Here is a 21,002-nt window from a genome sequence, read left to right on the forward strand (position 1 = left end):
TTACCATTCACACCCATTATGAAGCTGGGAAGAGCCAGGATATTCTTTATTATATAACTCAGATTGTGTTCGGCTGACAGAAGAAAGTCATATACATCTATGGCTTGAGGGTGAGTAAATCATGGGGTAATTTCCATTTTTTGGGTGAAGTAACCCTTTAATCTTAGTCAATGGAAATTTGTATTATAAATATAAAGTTGTATTTGTTAACATTAGTTAATGCATTGTGAACTAACATAAACAATTTATTCTTACCAACTAACGTTAAAAAGGTTAATAAATGCTTTTCAAAATGAATTGCTTGTTGCTAGTTCATGTTATCTAATGCATTAACCAATGTTTACAAGTGAAACCTCATTGTAAAGTTACCAAATAAAGAAATGGCAAAGTAACACATTGCATTAAAACGTGAAGAAAGACTGAAATATAATTTTCTTTTAAAAACATACTCAAATGATCTCCAATCATTTTTTTTACCAATCTAACAAGTTACAAAGTTTAAATTCATTCTGTAGTTTTCCCTCCACATTTATATGGAAAATGTCAACAAAAAGATTCCATCATAAATGACTCTGAACCATTGAATCATTGATCATTTGAATAATTTCCAGTAACTGAACAGTACAGTCTCAATCTTAATATACAAGTACTTAATAGATCTTAGTATTTTCTTGTAAAACAAATTCCAGTAATCTTTGCTTTATTTACAACTTCGATAAATCTTCTATCACAGTGCTTACGCTTTGTATAATTGTATGAAATGCATTCCCATTATCATGTCAAAAATAGCAGCCAGCGCCATCAACAGTTGAAGTTTGATGTGTCATTTCATTATCTGTTGCACTTTCTTTGTTCTTCAAGTCTTTGCAAAGTCTCATAATTACGGTAAATCTATCATGACGCAAGATGAATCATCCTAGAGTCTTTGATGTTCTATAATCATCTGTGAAAAGCCTTTCGAGTGAGTGCATTATGATCGTTTGATGTAGAAAATTGAATGAAATGCAGTTTCTCGGTGCTCTGCCGTGAAATCCTGGTGATTTCTCCTCAAACTCTTGTCCCTGGCCGTCACTCAATGAAGTGTCTGTGCATATTTCGCCGTCCTCCACGTATGGACGCGTTTAACAGGCTTGTATTTGTTTTAACAGGCTGCAGACCCTAATCGACCACGTTTTATTCCCTTCAAATGGCTTTCCCATCGTTTTTTCCGAGCGCTTGTGTGAATTTCTCCCTATTTCCGATCATTCGACTCCATTTTTCTTAAGCCGGGAGTCTCGGGAGAGATTAGAATAACGCCCGTAATGATAAAAACGGCAGGAATTCGGCAGGGAGTTACGGGTGGGCTCATTGTATCAGCACTTGAGCGTTTTACTGCTCTTCTGAGAGTCTTCGGGTCTCTCTGACCCGGCTGTGATGAATGGGTCTGTAGATGTAGAGGTCCTAGACCCTCGGTAAGTGATATGACTCTCTCTCTCTGGACTGTTTTTGAACTTGCATGATTTACGTCTCATTTTTTAGGTCTACGTAAAGTGACCTGCACACCTTCTTCTAATGTTAAAAGCGTGTAATGTGACTTTGAATATCATTTAGTGCTCCAGCTTTGTAGCTGTAAAAGCAACAATGGATAATTCACCTCAGATCTTGAAATTAAACAAATGGAAACAAGAACGTTCAAACTGTGAACAAACAAGTGTATTATTTGACAAAGATTGTTTTAGTAACTCAACCTATGTATTTTTAATAATGTTTAAATGGTGTAATATTTGTGAATTTGATTATGTAGCTACTTATCCATTTTCATGCGATTGCCATCAAGATTACTCTCTGGTGCCGTGCACTCGCCGCGAGACTCCTCCCATGCGCTGTTCCGATTGGCTGACTCCTCCCATGCGCTGTTCTGATTGGCTGTGGGTTTTGATTGATTTTTACGCATCTCGCAGTCGCGTCTTGTCTATTGTGGACAGACAAATTATTTGTCGCTAGAATCTTATCGCATTGCGTCTGGTTAGGACACGGTGTCAGAACAGATTAAAACATATATGAAGTAGATATAGTCCATCAACACCCCCAAAGTTTCACAAGTTGTTTGTCCTTGGTCGACGTTTTATTCAGTAACATTAGGTATGATATAGTAAACATAGTTTAATGTTGATGATCATGTTATTTTACATATGCATCTGCTTACATATGATCTCACTTGTTTCTTCTTCTTCTTCGCCTGTGTTTTGATCCAGATATTCAGTTCTCTTTCAGAAGATGTGTAACAGCGCCCCCTACCATATAACAGTGAAAACACGGAAAGCCGGAAAATTCCATCAATGGCGAGGAAAGTTAATATTTAAGAGCAAAAAAGACGTCACATCACAAACTTATGAGCAAAGTTGTACATTGTAATGCAAACAAAAAATGCATGTCATTCAAATTGTCCCATTTATTGATTTTACTTTGAAAGGTCAGTAACAAAAGGTCTAAAATTGAAATTATTTGAATTCTGACGGGTTTATGCTTTGTTTAGAGTTTAATGTGTTGGCATAAACTTAGCAACATTAACGCTGAGTCACGTGAAATGACCTTAAGTATGGAGTCGGTGGTTTACCAACAACAGAAGTTCCTCCATCTGTCTGTTTCCCAGGGAACCGCGCAAATATGCGGCAGGACGAGCCGTTTATTCTCAAAGCTCAAGTTTTGTAGGGCGATGACGTTGAAGCGTTCAGCGAAACATTATCATTCACGGCTGCAGAACGGGGGAGATTTAGACCCAGAGAATGAATTAGAGAAATTGGAAAGTTCCTCAGACATCAGTTCCCAGGAGCAACGAGAATAAAAAATGGTCCGATTTTGTTTTCTGGCAGAAGAAATGGAAAACAAAAGGTTCTAATTAATCAAAGTGATGCCGGCAGATGTGAAAGGTTGTGAATTACCAATTGAAAGCAAAACATTCGGTCCTGTCGCCCCTCTGTCCACATTTGTCAGCGCTTTTCATGTGTGGAGGGGAAAGGTTTCCTGTAAAGCTGCTAAAATACTGGCCTCGGGGTCTACGTGTGTGTGTGTGTGTGTGTGTGTGTGTCTTTAAAAGTATATTTCTGCTCTCAGTGTTGTTATTTGAGGCCTAAACTGCTAGATTTTATTACAAGCATTTTGACTGACCAAACCTGTTAAGAGATGAGCTGTGTTTGGAGGTTGACTGAATAAGCATTTAGCAGATATGCACATTTAAAATGTACAGTCAATGACTATGTTGGGAATTGCATGCTACCGTATTATTTCTGCAATATGCATACGTGTAATTTTCTGTATGCATGGAATATAGGCTGAAATGTGAAGTATACAACAGTCATGCGACGAATGAACTAAAATGAAAAAATATCAGCCGTTATGTTTTTAAAAAATGTTAAATTATTTAACTGAATTGCCGTTTTTAAAGAATTAAAAATGCACAATAAGTGTTTTTATTTCTGAGAGGTGTTATTTTAGTATTATTAGGGGCCAAGCACCGAAGGTGCGGAGGCACCTATTGTATCTGTTCCATTTCTTATTATTATTATTCTTCCGCCATGGGAGTCTATGGCAGCCCATAGAACCGATTGCGGGAAAGTTGTTTTGGTTTGACATTCTGATAGAGGACAGTCCCAACATTAAATACACCAATTTTGGTGTTTCTAAATCATTCTCTCTAGCGCCACCACCTGTCCAAAGTTTCAATATTATTTTTCTAATAACTTTTGAACCGTAAGGCCAATCAACAAAATTCGAGATTCGATTGCATCATATGACGTCATTTTCCGTCATTAAAATATGGACGCCATTTTGAATTTTTCTAAAAACCTAATTTTTCGAACGTGTCATAGATGGTTTGTCCGATTTGCACGAAAATTGAACCAGATCATCTTCAGGCAGTGCTGACCAAAAGTTATGGAATTCAAATTGATTCGTCAAACTTTTTTCGATAAACGCTCGAACAAATTTTACGTAGCGCCTGCAAAAACAGACGTAAGGCTGTATCTCCGCAACTCTTTATCGGATTCAGACCAAACTTGGTACATGTCATCACAAGCATGACCTGAGGCTACATGCTGCGTTTCGGCGCAGCACCACCTACTGGTCCGGAGATATGAAAAATGGCTATTTTTGCTTATAACTTCTGAACAGTTTGTCCAAAAATCATAAAATTGGTCTTGTTAGATTCAGGGCGACATGCCGATTTTACCATATCGGCCATTTTGACTGTCGGCCATTTTGAATTTTGTGCTAAAATGCTGTATTTTAAGAATGCATGAACGGATTGTTACGAAACTTGGTATGGGTCATCAGCACAATGTCCTGAAGGAACCTGAGAAGTTTCAAAACAGCGCCACCTATTGGTGAAATTGTTTTTTCAAATGCTTATAACTTTGGATGTGGTCGACTTATTTTCACGAGACTCATCTAATTAGACTCCTGAAACCTTGCCGAGTCCTACGATACCAAACATGCTAGGTTTCGCCTTACGGTTTGTTTAGCGTTGTGATTTAGCGCTTAAAAAACATTTGGCTATATCTTCGAAACCGCTTGTCCAATCGAGATGAAACCACCGTCAGAAGTTTGGAAACATAGGTCGATAGCTATACACCAATGCCCAAATGTGAAAATATTGATAGTAAAGGGTAGTAAAATTCAATCAAAATCATGTGTCAGTCATTTTTTACGTGTTTTTTTCATATAAATGTCTATAACTCTGAAGTGAATTGAGATATTTTCACCAAAATTGACACACAGTATGGGCTCACTCTGAGGACACATAAAAAAAATTGTGGGACTGAGCCTCTTGGTGGCGCTATAATAGAACAAAACATGAAATTCCCATTGACTTCAATACAGTTTTGTGAAATAAAATGCTATACTAAACAAATGCATTGGTGTAATATTAGGAAACTCAGAATGTGCCAACAACACCATCCCCTGAAGGTACTCAAAATATTTCGAAACAGCGCCACCTAGTGGTAAAAAGTTATAACAAAATTTCCAAAAAGGCTAATAACTTTTGAATACATCTGGCTATTGAAATGCCACTGGTCTTAATAGATTCCGTGGGTCAAGCCGAGAACATAGATACCAAGTTTTCCTAATTTGGCCGAACTTCCTGTCCGCCATCTTGATTTTCAGTCAAAACCTACTTTTTCGAACTCCTCCTAGACCGTTTGTCCGATTTTCACCAAAATCGAATCGTATCATCTCCAGACCGTGCCGACTAAAAGTTATGGATTTCGTGTCGATAGACGAAACCGTTTTCGTATAGCGCAGCAGCAAAGTTGAGGCATGATGCTAATAGCACTATTCAGGCTTTATCTCTGCAATGCCTTGACATATTGACACCAACAACTTTGTATGTGTCATTGTCACTTCACTCTGACCACATCACATCAGTTTTGTAACTGCGCCACCTATTGGTCAAAAGTGATAATCCATTAAATCATATTTTTAATTATTGTTTCTATGATTTTTCAGGCATTTTGCCTAAAATCCTCTTTAAATGTCTTTAATTGCTCATTGTTGCAGTTGGTCTGACACTTTCAGACATGTTGGCATGTCTTGTCGTCTTATTCTGCTTGGCCCCGGTAATGGCTGCTTGCAGCTATATTTTATATACTATTACAGTATAGCATTTTTTACATTTTCAGTGTTCATTTTAGTTTTAGTCAAATTTTTAGTGATACTGTAATGTGCTTTTGTCTTTATAATTAGTTTTTTAAATATTCCCATTTAGCTTTAATACATTTTTTATATTTTTCATCTAATATTTATTTTGTATATTTTTTTCAGCTTCATTTCAGTTAATGAAAATGATTTGTAAAAACGACTTTTTTAGTTTTAGTTAACAAGAGCAACACTGAATTGGATGCCATTCACATGCGCATGATGAGGCCATGTGCCAACAATGTATCATACTACTGTTTGAAATATCATCATTGCATAATGTATTTTGTTTCACATACTTTACGAAAAAGTAGTATGCAGTTGCAAGGCATTTAGAATATTACTGGTATATTTTCCTGTTGAGTTTTTTTTTTTTTTTACTGTAAAAATTCTGTCAAGTTTGGCTGCATATGTAACTGACTCCTGTCGATAAATGTGATATAAGCTGTTTTCTCATATAACCTTGGGTATAGATGTTCCATTCTGTGTGCTGCTTTCCCAGGGTGCCGCGAGTCTGTTGACACAGATGCGTCCTGGGGTCTGAAGTCAGAGGGGTGCTTTCATTCTCCTCTTACTGTTCAAACACTGGTGAACATAAGTCTGATCTGGGGTCAGTCAAAGAAAAGCAACACTCACCCAGTTCCTCTGGTTCTGAACAGCTGATACTTTTCTCACCGAGCCGAACCAGACGTCCAAATGCTCTTAAAGTCACCGTGAAATCAAAAATGATTGACAATTCTTACTTATTATGGATGAATCCCTCGTGATCTTGAATTAAAATAACTTCCCCTCCCTCTTGCAGTGACATCTCTTCTTCTCTGATTTTGAGGGCGGGGCAACCTGTCACTCACATGAGATCAACCAATAGCAAATCACAACCATCCAATCAGTTCCACAAGCCCCGCCCTACATTTGTTCTTGTTCGAGAAGCTGTTTCACTCAGATATACGTCACTATAGGGAAGAAAAGACGATCGCAACTTCTGTTTCATGATGACTTTGAACCAAGCCGGGGATCTTGTATATGCTTGAAGGTGTATAGTAATACAATAGTGAAACAATGGAGTAATGTATGCACATTTTTGGAATACATTGATAAATGAGATCACAAACTTTTTATTTTCATAGGTCTGTTGGTATGTGTTTGTGCTCAGACTTGTGGTATAAACTGAAGGTAATCCCAAAGCTGTTGTTCCTGAGAGAAATTGAACTGTTTGTCATGCATCAGTAATCAAACTGTTTCCTAACCAGAAGTGATAAAAGTTTCCCATGTGTTTTTTTTAGTAATTTTTTTCTGAAATTGAAAATGGTGAGCAAAGCAACAAAATCAGAGCCAGTCAAAATATATGTGATTGTTGATATACATATACGCTATCTATCAAAAGTTTGAGGTCAGTAAGTTTTCATTCCTGAAAGAAAATTTCCTTTTACTCAGCAAAACATGACAGTAAAGACTTTTACAGTGTTACAAAAAGATTTTAAATAAATGCTTTATTTTTTTAAATAAAGCATTTATTATGCTTCTAGGCTTTTTTCTAGGCCTAGTTTCTAGGCTTTTTATATGCCTAGAAACAAATAAATGTGGAGTGATTTATTGCATGACATTTGTAAACAATTCAGACATCTCTGTTTTGTAAAGGAATCATAATTTCTGTCTCCCCCCCCCCCCGCCCCCCCCCCCCCCCCCCCCCCCCCCTTAACGTTCTACAGTGCGTTTTAATGGAACTAAAGACGTGCCCACCTGCATGGATAAAAATCACGGCTGTGCCCACATTTGCAGAGAGACGCCCAAAGGATCCATCGCCTGTGAATGCAGACCGGGATTTCAGCTCACCAAGAACAGCCGAGACTGTAAATGTGAGTGGATGGATGGATGGATGGATGGATGGATGGATGGATGGATGGATGGATGGATGGATGGATGGATGGATGGATGGATGGATGGATAGATAGATAGATAGATAGATAGATAGATAGATAGATAGATAGATAGATAGATAGATAGATAGATAGATAGATAGATAGATAGATAGATAGATAGATAGATAGTGTGGAAGAAATCAAATCTAGAGCCCAGCGGAATCATGTAAAGGGAATTTTTGTTAATCCAACGTTTCACCTCCTCAAGGCCAATCCAGCAGAGAATTTTCAGCCTCATTACTAACTGCTTTAAAAGGAAGATACAACTGCGTATCATCAGCATAACTATGATATGAAATGTCATATTTATCAGATCTAGAGCCCAGCGGAATCATGCAAAGGGAAAAAAGTAACGGCCATAAAGTAGAGCCCTGAGGTACCTCATAAATTACAGGAGCAGCAGATGAAAAATTATTAATCTTTACCGCAAATGTCATAGATAGATAGATAGACAGATGTTAGTGATTAGAAGTTAGTGATCTCTAATCTCTGTTGATGTTCTTGACTAGTGACGTGTAACTATGGTAACGGTGGCTGTCAGCACATCTGTGAGGAGATGGACCATGGGCCCAGATGTTCCTGCCACATGAAGTTTGCACTTCACTCTGATGGGAAGACCTGTGTAGGTTAGTGAACACTCGCACTGCAACACACGACTCTACTTAAACTAGAGTAAAGAAATCTGCTTGTTTTTACCAGTTTTATCCACAGTCAACTGTTTGGAGTGGAAAAGTTGTTGACAGGTGATGGTAAAATAAGGGTGATTGCTGACATCAGCCAAAAGGAAAATAGTTTTAGACATAATTACATTTGTTGAAAGATAATGAAGATCTTTAAGAAAAAATTGGGGGAATAATGTGCACCACTTAAATATTTAGCAAATAGGGTTGATTTTGATTTCACATTGACTTTAAAATATTCTTAGTGAGCTGCAGACACTGTTAAAGCAAAGGCATTGACTTTAAGAGACTTCTAATGGAAACTCTAAACTTAATGCTCTGTTAAGTCCAGAGTTTGGCTTGATTTTATGCGGTGGAACCAAATCTCAGAGTTTCACTCAACGTTCAGAACATACAGTGAGAAATGGGCTCTTCTGTGCACCTCAAGTGTTTGACAGTGAGCACATTGTCCTTTAGTTACGCTTCATTTACATGCATATGTTAGTGTTTCCATTAGTCTAGTCACGGATGAGGATTTACAGGCATCGTGGGAGCTATAAACAGAAAGTTGAGCGCAGAAAGACACTTACGCATGAGGTATAAACTTGATGTATTTGACGATATATCAAACTTAGGAAATCAAGATCACTGAATGTGAAGAGTTATGTGCCTTCCTGCTCTATTCGTCTTTTTTTCTATTTAACCTTGCTTGCTTGAACACATTTCCCTTCGACTTTTCACGTTCTTGAAGAGCACTGTTTGGTCACAATGCTGTGTGTAATTTATGAGCCATTAGCGTCACCAAACGAATTTGCAAAAATAAAGATTGTCTAAGCTGGTTTTCTTATAGTTGTCTCTGCATAATTAGCATTTATTTTTTATTACACCCAGCAGCTTATGACCTGAATAAAAAGTGTGTGCGTTTGTGTGTCAATCACAGCTGTTCTTTGCACCTCTTTAGCCAATCACAGCTTTGCTTTGTATTACTGCAACCAATCACAGCAGACCTCTGTATTACTGAGCCGTGATTCCTGAAGGACTAGCGATCCACAGCAGACTTACGGCTGTTTACGCCAAGTCTGAATTACATGTCATACAAAATATTAATCTCTGTGCCAAAAAATCATTTTGTGATGATTCATAGTTGTGTATTTTTTGATAAGAGAGTAGAATTTTTATTTAATTTTTTATTTATTATTTGAAAAACTACCGTTAACATTTTTTAGGGAAAATGACCCCATTTATATATATATTTCTATTATATTTATTTAATCATTTTTTGCAAAACTACTCAGAACATGAACAGTAATTAAATAAATACATAAATACATATAAAAGAAGTTGTGTACCAGATATAGGAGACAAGGTTTTTAGGAAAATTCAAATATATATATATTGATTTTGAGTTAAATTAGTTAAGTTAAAAAAAAAATTCTAATCGATCAATAGCTTAATTTTAAAATATAATAAATAAATCATAATAATGATAATTTTGCTAATTAATAATTTGTTTCTATTTCTCTTAATATCTGGACATTTGTTTTTGAGAATCACCAATAAATATTTCTTTATTTTTTGGAGAGAAAAAAGTGAATATTTAATACTTTTTTATGTTGTTTAGTCGCATTGAATTTGATCGCCATTATTACCGCTACTCAGCGACAGAAACTAATGCTCATATGTAAAAGACACTTTTTATCTGTTTGTGTAAGCTGAAGCTGAAAATGGATCTTGGGAGCGTTGGCCATAACAGCTGGAAAAGTCATAAAACAAGCGGATCCGCAGACTTCAGGATGGCATTATGAATCCTTAAGTTAGCAACCGCTCCTCTCAGCGGCCACATCCAAATAGAAACAAACATACACACGCTCTCAAAGACAGACCTTTAAAAGCAGCCTAAATATCAGGGACCTTGTTTCCCGACCGAACGGTGGTTAGTCTGGCTTCTGATCCGTTCTTTTGCACTCTCTCTCCTCGACTGGATCCAGCTCTTATGTCAAGGTCTCGCTCAGACGCCCTATTATTACCCCTCTGTTCCCCCCAAAACCTGCCAGCAGCTCCGCAAATGAGACGTCTGGCGTGTCTGACGGCCCCCGAAGACCAAACTGAAAGAGTAAAGCTCAGGCCACAGAGGCCAGAGGCGTGCGGTGAATCTGTCAGGGTCGCAGGAATCCAGGCCTCGCTCTCTCACAGGCTCTAATAGGCCAGAAAGCCACAATAAAACAAGCTGAACTTATTAATGAGCCCCTGTTGAGCGATGGGCTGGAGTCACAGAGTAATTGATGTGGCCTACCCACAATCCCCTGAGGAGATGGAAACCGTTGGCATGATAAGAGAAGGTGAGAAGAGAGAGGAGAGATGGATGTTTCCTCAACGACAGCCACTTTTATGTCCTGGGGGATTGATTTTTATAAAACAGACTCAGACTTTTTGTGTTATGAAAGTCACATTTAAACTTTTGTGGAAACTTTTTAATGTGACTTTATTATGCACTTATTTGCTCCTTTTCAAACACAATAGTAAAATGTGTGTTACCAAATACACTACTATTGTAAGATTTTTAATGCTTTTGAAAGAGGTCTCTTCTGCTCATCAAGGCTGCATTTATTTGATCAAAAATACAGTAAAATCAGTAATATTGTGAAATATTATTACCATTTAAAATAGCTATTTTCTATGTGAATATATTGTACAATTTAATTTATTCCTGTGATCAAAGCTGGATTTTCAGCATCATTACTGCAGTCTTCAGTGTCACATGATCCTTCAGAAATCATTCAAATATGATGATTTGATGCTCACATTTCTGATTAATATTAATGTTGAAAACAGTTGTGCTACATAATATTTGAGTGGAAAATGTGATGCATTATTTTCTTTGATGAATAGAAAGTTCAAAAGAACAGCATTTATTTGAAATATAAATATTTTGTAACATTATAAATGTCTTTACTCTCACTTTTGATCAGTTTAATGCATCCTTTGTGTGTGTGTGTTTGTGTGTGTGTGTGTGTGTGTAAAGATGATTGTCAAGTTGTAATTTTTTATTATGCCTAACTTTGAAGAAAGTGTGAAAGTATTTCTGTGTATTTATGCTGGAATAAAAAGCATAAAATTGCCATAGCAACAAAAGGAGTTTATTTTTAAAAATGATGTGGTGGGAATAAAATTTGTTGGTTCGGAATAATGATTAAAAAAAAAGAATTCTTCCACTGTTGGCAATTGCAAATTGACAAATGACTTAAACTAGTCAGAGTGTACTTTAAGGGAATTTATTTTCTAAACGTCCACACGGCCAAAAGTGTCCTAGTCGAAGAAACATTCAGCACAAGCTTTCATTTTTCATTCTTTTCAAGTCTTGCCATCCCCACCTCACGTTGTTTACTACATATTATGAATAAAATGGTTGAGAGGACCAGACGGAGCATGTGTTAAAGACATTTTCAGATGCCATTGCAGTGATTTGGTCAGTGACTGGAGCCCGACCAACACTTCAGCATCTCTGGATGGATTTGCCCAGAAACCAGAAATAGCTCAGCGTTTGCATCAGTGCGTCAGATCGCATGTATTTTTGTTAGTCAGACCTCATTAATACGATATGGATCCTTATGAACAGGTGTTAACAATTTTGCTCGGAATAGCTTTAGGCGATCTCTTGTCATTTTTAACCTAACATCCTTTGATTCGGGTCTCTGCGCAATAGTTCTGGGACTTTAATCTTGAAATGGCACATTGGTAGAGTAAAATCAATCACTCTGATCTCACTGGGTGGCTTTTTGTGTTCCTTGAGCTGCTTCATCTATTCTCTAAACCCTTCTCTCTTCATCCTCATTGACTTCTTTTCTTCAGAAGTGATGGATTTCAGCCGTTCTGATTACTTTTGCACTTTATGCGGCTTCCATCCTTCACAATCTGTCGCTGAAGTTTTGCCGTGGCAGGTTTAGCAAAGGGGTTTGATTCGAAAGCGCACGGTGAGCAGATGGGAAGGCAATAAAACAAACCCAATAGCACACATCCGCGTTTATTGACAGATAATACCTGAATGCGTTCCCATTCGTCTCAATGGCAGTTGCAGTCGCACACCGTCCCGTTAGCGACTCTCCAAAGTGGTGATAAATTTGGGCACTGGTAAAACATTGACTGTGATATAATGAAATACATTTTATTTAGTCAGAATGACTACTTTTGAATGTTCATCAGTGGACAAAGATGCACTTTGTAGTTACAGCATCTGTATATTTTTATAGTAATTTTCCTGTTTATGATCATATGATCCCGAATGGCAATTCATTGTGATTCGTCTTATCCGTCTCATCTGGGATTTAAGAACCATCAGTTTTTCAGTACGTTCAGGAAATTTCCATGAAATTGTTTCAAGTTACATGTCGCCTAGCCATATACTCCCCAAAAATGATTGGTTATTAAAACATCTACATTCACAAACCAAGCCAAGCAAGCATAGGCTACTGCATGCATGATTTGGCATTGGCATAAACCACCCAAACAGCTTTAGAATCGCCAAAAAGTTCATCACGATCTCACAAAGTTATGTTATAATCAATAAAGTTGTCTGTATTGCACAAGGTATCATTTATTTACATTGTGTCTACATTTCGTTTGTTATAATGAGAGGATTTGCGAGCATGCAGAACTCGGCGCTGAACAAACACTCTGGTGTTTTCAGTGGTTAGTGGATTCTAACTTAAACACCTCTGATTGGCCACTGCGTTCATAAGATCAACAGACATGTCTGTGATTGGCTACATTGCTCAACGCTGCAAAAACACGTTGTAAATAGAAACCTTTGATGCTCTCAAGAGCGTAAACACAGATAAGCAATGGATCGCTTTCCGAATCTGTTTCGCGGAGAAAACTGATCCTAGACCAGCAGTTATGGACAGCTTTTCCTTCTAAAAGCAATCAGAAGCAATAGCAGGAAGAGGAAGGCTATGCTTGCTCCCGTAAATTGTTTTATTTTCGATTATTTTTTACATTTTTTTTTTAACTGACCGACACTTTTAAATGGTAGTGCACCTTAAATGGGTTGTTTACCCGAAAATTAAAATAATTGTCTCACCCTCATTTTGTTCCAAACCTTTATGAATTTCCTTCTTCTGGAGAACACAAAAGAAGATATTTTTAAGAATGTTTCTGTTTTTTCTCAATACATTGAATATCAAAGGGGTCCTTCATTCGATGAAAGCTTTGGAACGACATGAGAGTGAGTAAATGATGACAAGATTAACTATCCCTTTAAAAACACAACCAGCCATAGTGAATCTGCCACAGCAATCTTAACAGTCGTATGTCTTCTTGTAGGCTGTACACAACGTTTTCTTCGGAGCAAGTACTGTAGTAAGTGATGCTCGCTTTCCAGTGGAATTCACTCTTAACATATCCTATATATTTAACAGCTAACAGCTAACCGCTAAGTGTTTTTCCACATGGGTCTAGGCATCTTCATGTGATCCTGCAATCAAACGACAAGCATAAGCCAGTAGATTTGCACGAACATTTCCTCAGAAGACACTTAGCAAACAAAAGGGTTGTGGAGATTCTTAGCCTGAGAGTGATGCTAATCCGAAACAGATGCTCACATCTGGCTGGTACACACAATCCCCAGGCATCATATTGTTTAAAACGTTTGTTTCATAAGCAAGTTCCCCATCTAACAGGGAACTTTCTCAGAACTTTGGCTAATGTTCTGGCAAGGTTCTCTCAAAGTTATGAACAAACGTTACGCTAATGTAACGTTAACGCTAATAGAATGTTCATTCAAAGTTATCTGAAACATTTCAGTTGTACGTTCATTTAATGTTTGTTTTTTTGGTAACACTTTACAATAAGGTTCATTAGTTAACATTAGTTAATGTATTAACTAACATGAACTAACCATGAGCAATCCATTTGTTATTGTATTTGTTAATCTTTGTTAACGTTAGTTAATAAAAATACAGCTGTTCATTCATGTTTGTTAGTTCATGTTAGTTCACAATGCATTAACTAATGTTAACAAGATTTTAATAAAGTATTAGTAAATGTTGAAATTAACATTAACAAAGATTAATAAATGCTGTATACGTGCAGTTCATTGTTAGTTCATGTTAACTAATGTAGTTAACTAATGTTAACTAACGAACCTTATTGTAAAGTGTTACCGTTTTTTAAATGTTACTACCGTTTCAGAACATTCCGAGAACATTTAAAAGTAACATTCCTATAATGTTTGCAAAATTCTAAAATGTAATGTTCCTTTAACATTCGTAGAACCATTTTCGTAAAAACATTTTAACGTTTTTAACGTTCAGCGTATGTTTAGAAATAACATTTTCATTACTTAATGGGAAGATTAGCAAAACATTCTTGGAACATATTTTTGTTAGTGTTTTGTCTTTTGGTCGGACAGACTTTGTTTACGTGGTAGTTTGGTTATCTGTAGATGTAAACAGAGAAGTCACAGCACAGGTAAGTGATCGAATGTCTTAGATGAACTGCAGCGGGAATCATTGCCACAATTTGTCTCTGCATGACATCAAATCAAGCCTTCCTGCTCATTTTGGATGTTTACCATGAAGTGTCTGGTTGTAGTCAGACTCACACTAACTGGTCTGCGTCTACACTGCAAAAAGTGCTGTTCTTTCTCAGTATTTGTGGCTTGTTTTCCAGTACAAATATCTAAACAATATTAATATGCTCCTCAAGTAACTGTATCTTGATTTTAGAATGTTTCGATATTTGTACTGGTAAACAAGACACAAATACGTGAGAGTGTTGCATGAGAAGACTAACACTCGGCCTTGTTGTTCTCTGTACGAAAGTGTACGAAACTGATTCGAGTGCTGAAAACACCACCATCTTAAACCAGCAGGTTTCCACTGATCAGGCTGGCCTCGTTTGATGGTTTAACTGGGATTTGGGGCTTTTAACCAGCTTAAACCAACTACAATCAGTACCTGCAAACCTTAGACTGGTTTAAGCTGGTCTTTCGACAGGGAGTTTATGAACTACTCTGCAAAAAATGACTTTCTTCCTCAGTATTTTTGTCTTGTTTTGCAGTACAAATATCTAAACATTCTTAAATTAAGATACATTTACTTCTGAAAAAAATCTAATTGAAGTGACTATGTCTAAAACAAGAAAAATATGCCAGTGGAGTAAGAAAAAATTATTTAATTCAGAGGAAAAACAAGTTCATTTTCCTGACATGTGTTAAGAGTAGTCAGTTCATTTTGATATTTTTTTCAGAAAACAACACTATCTTAAGGAATTTAATCTTTCAAGTAAATATATCTTGATTTTAGAATATTTAGATATTTGTACTGGAAAACAGGACAAAAATACTAGAGGAAGAACATCATTTTTGCAGTGTAAATTGCTCTTGCAGCCTCATAAAAGGGTCAGTTTGAGCACCAGGGTTACTAAAATTTTTATTTGACTGGCCAGGGTGTCTTATAAAGTTTTAAAAAAGTAAATCTTGGAAGACTAAGCAGTGTTTTTGTAATGTGTGTGTGTGTGTATGCAGAGGAAAGGAGTGTCCAACAGCAGCCACTGCAGCCACAGCTGTTACCCAATGGTAAATATGTTAATTTCTCTAGCTTGATTCCTATTGGCTACTTCTTTCCACAGTGGGTGTGGTTATGCTGGAGCTCTTACTAACCTTTATTGCACCAATTTCTTGGGTTGTGGGTCCATTCTGGCAATCAGGAGATCAACAAAATGAACTTTACCCATGTTAAAATGGTTATTCTCTAGAATTGCCTGAATGAAAACCTGACACCAATCTTGCTTGCAACCTCCTCATTAGGAACTGCCCATTCTTTAATCAGAAAGCATGTCTAATGAGGGTTTAACAATGAAGTCGCTGCAGTCTCCTATGACTCTTTACTATGAAGGGAAAAACGGGTCAGATTCAGCTCACGTTTTTCCAAAGACTGAAATCAAATCTTCAAATCATTCTGAAATCGATTCCAACGATATCGTTCCTCTCTGTCGTTATCGTTGTGGTGTGGACTCTGCTATTCTTCTAAATGTAAAATGATTTTTTAAAAATATATCTTTATCGTTATTATAGTTATCATCCTTGATGTGAATGGGCCTTTATTCTGCAGAGCTTAGTATACATATATATATATATTAGAATAATTTTTTTCTGGGGATAAATTCTTGTGATGGAATTCAATCGGACTTGCTATAACACATCACTGTACTTCGTTTTTCAAAGTGCATCATGCATGACTTCAGATTGTGAAAGCGTTTTGTTTTGGTTTACACACTTTTGATTGCACAGGGCTCTGAGGTTATAAAGGAGACTGATTCGTTCTGGCACTAAATCTGCATGCTGGCTGTCGGTGTCTCGGATCCTGTTTATTCGGCCTGAAATAAGCGCACGGCAAATACTGTACGCCAAAGCCCAAGGACAACCTTTGTCCCAGTACCAAAATCTCATCTCACTTTGTTTCTCTTTCTGTCATCTCATGTTATTTTCTCGCCCTGGAAAGCAATGGCATTTTTGAAAAACGAGCTTGTTTGCACGACAACCTTTTAACAGAGTGGATTTAATGTGGACCGATGTGTTTGGTCGAGGCTGAGATAGACCTGTGCCAACAGCTGTCATATTTACCAAATAGCTCTACCTCTGGCGGCATGTTCCCGACTTGTTCCAACCCTTACAGAAACTAATTGTGCCAACACTTGCAATTCCTGAGCACTAGCTGAACATCAGAGGAGGGTTTTTCTTAAAGAGGACCCATTATGCTGTTTTACATTGTCACCTTTGTGTAATGTTGCTGTTTGAGCATGAAAAAGCTCTGCAAATTTCCAAAGCACAAAGTCCCTCCAGCGGGAGTTCTTCTCTATATCAGTGTCAGTGTTTCTGAACTCCCTGAAACGCCTCCATTGTTGTTTTGAGTTTTCTTCCGGGAACAAACACATCACAATATTCCTCATTTAAATAATTCATACGCAGAATCAAGGGGCGGGGCCTGGTTGAGTTAGTTAGTAGTGTGTTGAAACTGGCGGTTATGGTAAGAGGCGGGACACTTCCCAAAAACACACTCACGCTCGACCAATCACAAAACACCGGTCCAGCCGACCAATCAGAGCACATTGTGCTTTTCAGAAGGAGGGGCTTCATAGAGACAGGAACTAAACAGAGCGTTACTGACAGACTGGGAAGAGAGGAGCTGCAACAATGGAGAATATGGGGAATAATGTTTTTTTTTTTTTTTTTTTTTACTTATTCTAGTAGAGGCCAAAGACTTTGTAAAAGGGCATTAGTTGAACCTTCCAATTACCATAGTGTTACTAACATTCCACTAGAGTCTAGGGTTTATATTCGTTATTTCACAAAATACACTTGCAAAATGTACTGTCAGCTGTCTTTTTTTTGGTTAAAGCTTCAGTGGTCAGAATGGCAGAAGCGAGGACAGATGAGATGATCAGATCTCTGGGGAAAACATTAAATGACCTAATTGCAATTAACTGAGTGCAATCTCGAATATTGCCTCGGCAGAAATTCCTTCTCCCTGAACTTTCCTTGGAGGTGATTTTATACACCGCAACCTGCCTGCTGGGTACTAGTTAATGAGTGTGCTTTCTCTTAACATGAAGACTCTTAACAGTGAACTCCTCTCAAAGAGTGCCGAAGAGAGAGAGTTTATGGAAATGATGGCTGTATTCAGAAGATTCCTGAGTGTTGCGATGCATCCAAAGCAAAGTCGTTCATTTATGTACTCTTGACACGAGTGAAAAGTGTTTTGAATGGGTCTCGGCACGCACAGGTGCCTCAAAATCCTCAAAAGCCGCTGTTTTGTCTATGTTGCATGAGGAAGGTGTTAGATGCATGATGTTTGAAGTGCATGGTTGAAGTCTGAAAAGAAGGTCTTATGATAGTTTATTTGTAGCCCTCTCCTCTGAGAGGAGCCTGATGCCTTTGGCGAAATACTTTTTTAAAGACATCCTTTTTTAAAGCTACAGCATTGCTGAAATGATAGCTATATCTGGATGAGGTGTACTCTGGTTCTAAAACTAGAGCTTTATATTATGCTTAAGACTATATGAATGGTGCTTGCCCATGAGAAATGTGCCACTATAATGCTGGAGTTGACATGACAACTTTCCCAGTATTTGCTAATCCTCTTCTGAGTGCGGGGTAAGGAACGCTTTGTCTGGAAAATAAATAAATAAATATTTGTTGATTGTTTTTTTTGTTTTGTTTTTTTGTTATAAAATGAAATAAAATTACATTTACATTTAGCAGACGCTTTTGTCCAAAGCGACTTACAAATTAGGACTAAATAAATTAAGTGAGTCGTCGTGAAGAGGCAAGAAACAATGCAAGAAAGGCTCAAAATACGAAGTTCAAGTATTGTTCGGAGTAGCATAAGTCCGATAAGCGAGGATTTAAATGAAAAAGGAATTTTTTAAGGTTAATTGCTCACAGAAGAGATGGGTTTTCAGCTGTCTTTTGAATGTTGTCAGGGATTCTGCATTCCGGATGAGGGTGGGGAGAGCATTCCACCAGCAAGGAACTGTGAATGAGAATGTTCTGGAAAGTGATTTTGTGGCTCTCTGTGATGGAACCACGAGACGTTGCTCGTTGACCGATCGTAGGCTTCTGGTAGGGATGTAGGCTCGTAGGAGTGAGTGATCAATTAAAAAATGATCATTGTTTTTTATATTTTAACTTTTTTATTTTTTTAGAACATTAAAGAGTAAGGTCATAAAATGCATGTAATTATGAGTGGTTTTAATAGTCACCTTTATTTATACAGCGCTTTTTACAATACCGATTGTTTCAAAGCAGATTTACAGAGATAACAGGAAAATAATGCAACAACGTTTGTTTCTAGAAGAAAATAGCATCACAGTCCAGCTTAAGTAAGTTCAGTTCATTTTTGTTGTAAAATAACAGCTCTGGAGAAAACCGTGATGTCATCGTCCAGTTCAGTTCAGTTCTCATATAATGATGTCAATGCAGGCAGATCAATATTATTGTTGAATATTAAATTAAATGTCCCCAACTAAGCAAACCAAAAGCCAAAGTTGAAAAAGGCGACAGTGGTAAGGAACCAAAACTCCATCAGATGACAGAATGGAGAAATAAACCTTGGGAAAAATTGAGTCATTTAATGGTAAACTGATTACAGTAATGTAGCGAAGGTATGTTGTCATGGGAAGGAGGAGGCGGGAACCGACGAACATTTAAACACTTTAATAATAAAAAAATGGCCTCTGTACCTTCCCTCTCCAATGGACTAGTATGCTTTCCCAGCATTAATAACATTGGTCATGGCTGAAACAAAGGGAATTGAGAACCAAAGCACTCTTCCCATGAAACAACATGTAAAAGGAACAGCAGATAAAACCGTCTCCATGGTAAGCCTCGTCCCTTCCATCCTGTTGGCATGGAGGACTATTATTCTGTGGGCTTACGTGGGATGCTGGGTAGGTTATGACTATAAGAGAGCAGTTGCCAAAAGGGCACGCTCTGGCTTGCCAGCATCTGTCTCCAACACTCAACGGTTCAGTGGCTGTGGTGCTTTCCATAGGGACCCATTTATCAGTCTTCGAACTAACGTCGTAGTTACTGATGTAACCCTCGTTCCCTGAAGGAGAGAACGGAGACGTTACGTCCCTCCTGCTACGATCCTGAACCACCGCTGAAGGGTGAATGAACAGCATAAACCTGAATGAGTGGATGCGTGCCACCATCTTATATGCCTGTATGTATGGGGGAGTGGCTTGGCATGCAAATTCCACTCTCCAATTCCATTGGCTGTTTCACAAGTTCACACTTACATATAATTAAATAGAGTAAAGGATATGAGTATTTGGCGTGGCATCCGAGCTCGGATTTTGGCCCGAACTCAGATTATTCTCCCCATTCCAGGTTGGGATAGGACTAGTAAGTGAGGAGATGGGTTGGTGGAGGGATGCTGGATATATATATGTGTATATATACCTCCTGATGTTAATTGAGTTGACTGGATGAGCTCCTCCCATGATAATTAGGTCCATTCCTTCTCCCGAACTTTGTTAATAAAACATAATTTTTCTACAAGTCAGAGGTGATTGGTGTTCCCAAGTGAGACCCCATTTTCAGTCTTCGACATAACGTCTCCGTTCCCTCCATCAGGGAACGAGGGTTACATCAGTAGCCATGATGTTTTGAGTTTATGGTTAACATTGCCGATGCTCTGCTCGCTGCATGGATCATTAGCGTTTAGTGGAAAGAGCGCTTCAGTAACCTCACAGGTGTCTTACAGAGTCTGCCAGCACATCAGACACCGCTTATCATCTCCTCTATCAAAAGATTATATTTATATCCACTCGCACAGCTGAATCAAATCTTTTCAGGTTGCAGAATTTACCCACACAAAGAGGAGGTTTTGTGTGTGAGCATTTTTCAGCTCTCAAAAGCCAAAGATGTCAAACCTTATAATCAGAGATTGATGCAGTAAGTGAATCTCTTAAGCGTTTTAGAGGCATGTTGTGACACACACCCGCACCCTGGCACACACAACCAACATGTATATCTATCCATCTCTCTCTCTATTATAAAGTTGTTCTTCTGAATGCCAGCAGAGCTTTATGCTAAACCCTTATTCATGACAGTTATTGTGCTTCGATTTTGAAGAGAGTAGTATAAAGAGAGAAAACATTGTGTTGCTTTTTAAATTTATTTATTTGTTTGTTTGTTTATTTACATCACTATACAATAGATTAACATTGTTTGCTTTTGTTATTTGTT

At 37.7% G+C, this 21,002-nt stretch overlaps 1 protein-coding gene across 4 annotated transcripts in view; it reads left to right on the forward strand.

Moving 5' to 3' along the window:
* scube3 (signal peptide, CUB domain, EGF-like 3) overlaps window positions 1–21,002 on the forward strand; it is a 120,255-nt gene that overhangs the window by 63,657 nt on the left and 35,596 nt on the right. For 2 of the 4 annotated variants that reach the window (XM_084099083.1, XM_084099082.1), the window contains exons 5-7: window positions 7,383–7,529; window positions 8,102–8,218; window positions 15,774–15,824. In XM_084099083.1, coding sequence (XP_083955209.1) covers window positions 7,383–7,529; window positions 8,102–8,218; window positions 15,774–15,824 — 315 coding nt within the window. The remainder of the gene's footprint in view (window positions 1–7,382; window positions 7,530–8,101; window positions 8,219–15,773; window positions 15,825–21,002) is intronic. The other 2 variants (XM_084099085.1, XM_084099084.1) reach the window with 1 other exon arrangement.

Source organism: Abramis brama (genome assembly GCF_963993115.1).
Source record: "Abramis brama genome assembly, chromosome: 22".
In the NCBI taxonomy this organism is placed as follows: domain Eukaryota; kingdom Metazoa; phylum Chordata; class Actinopteri; order Cypriniformes; family Leuciscidae; genus Abramis; species Abramis brama.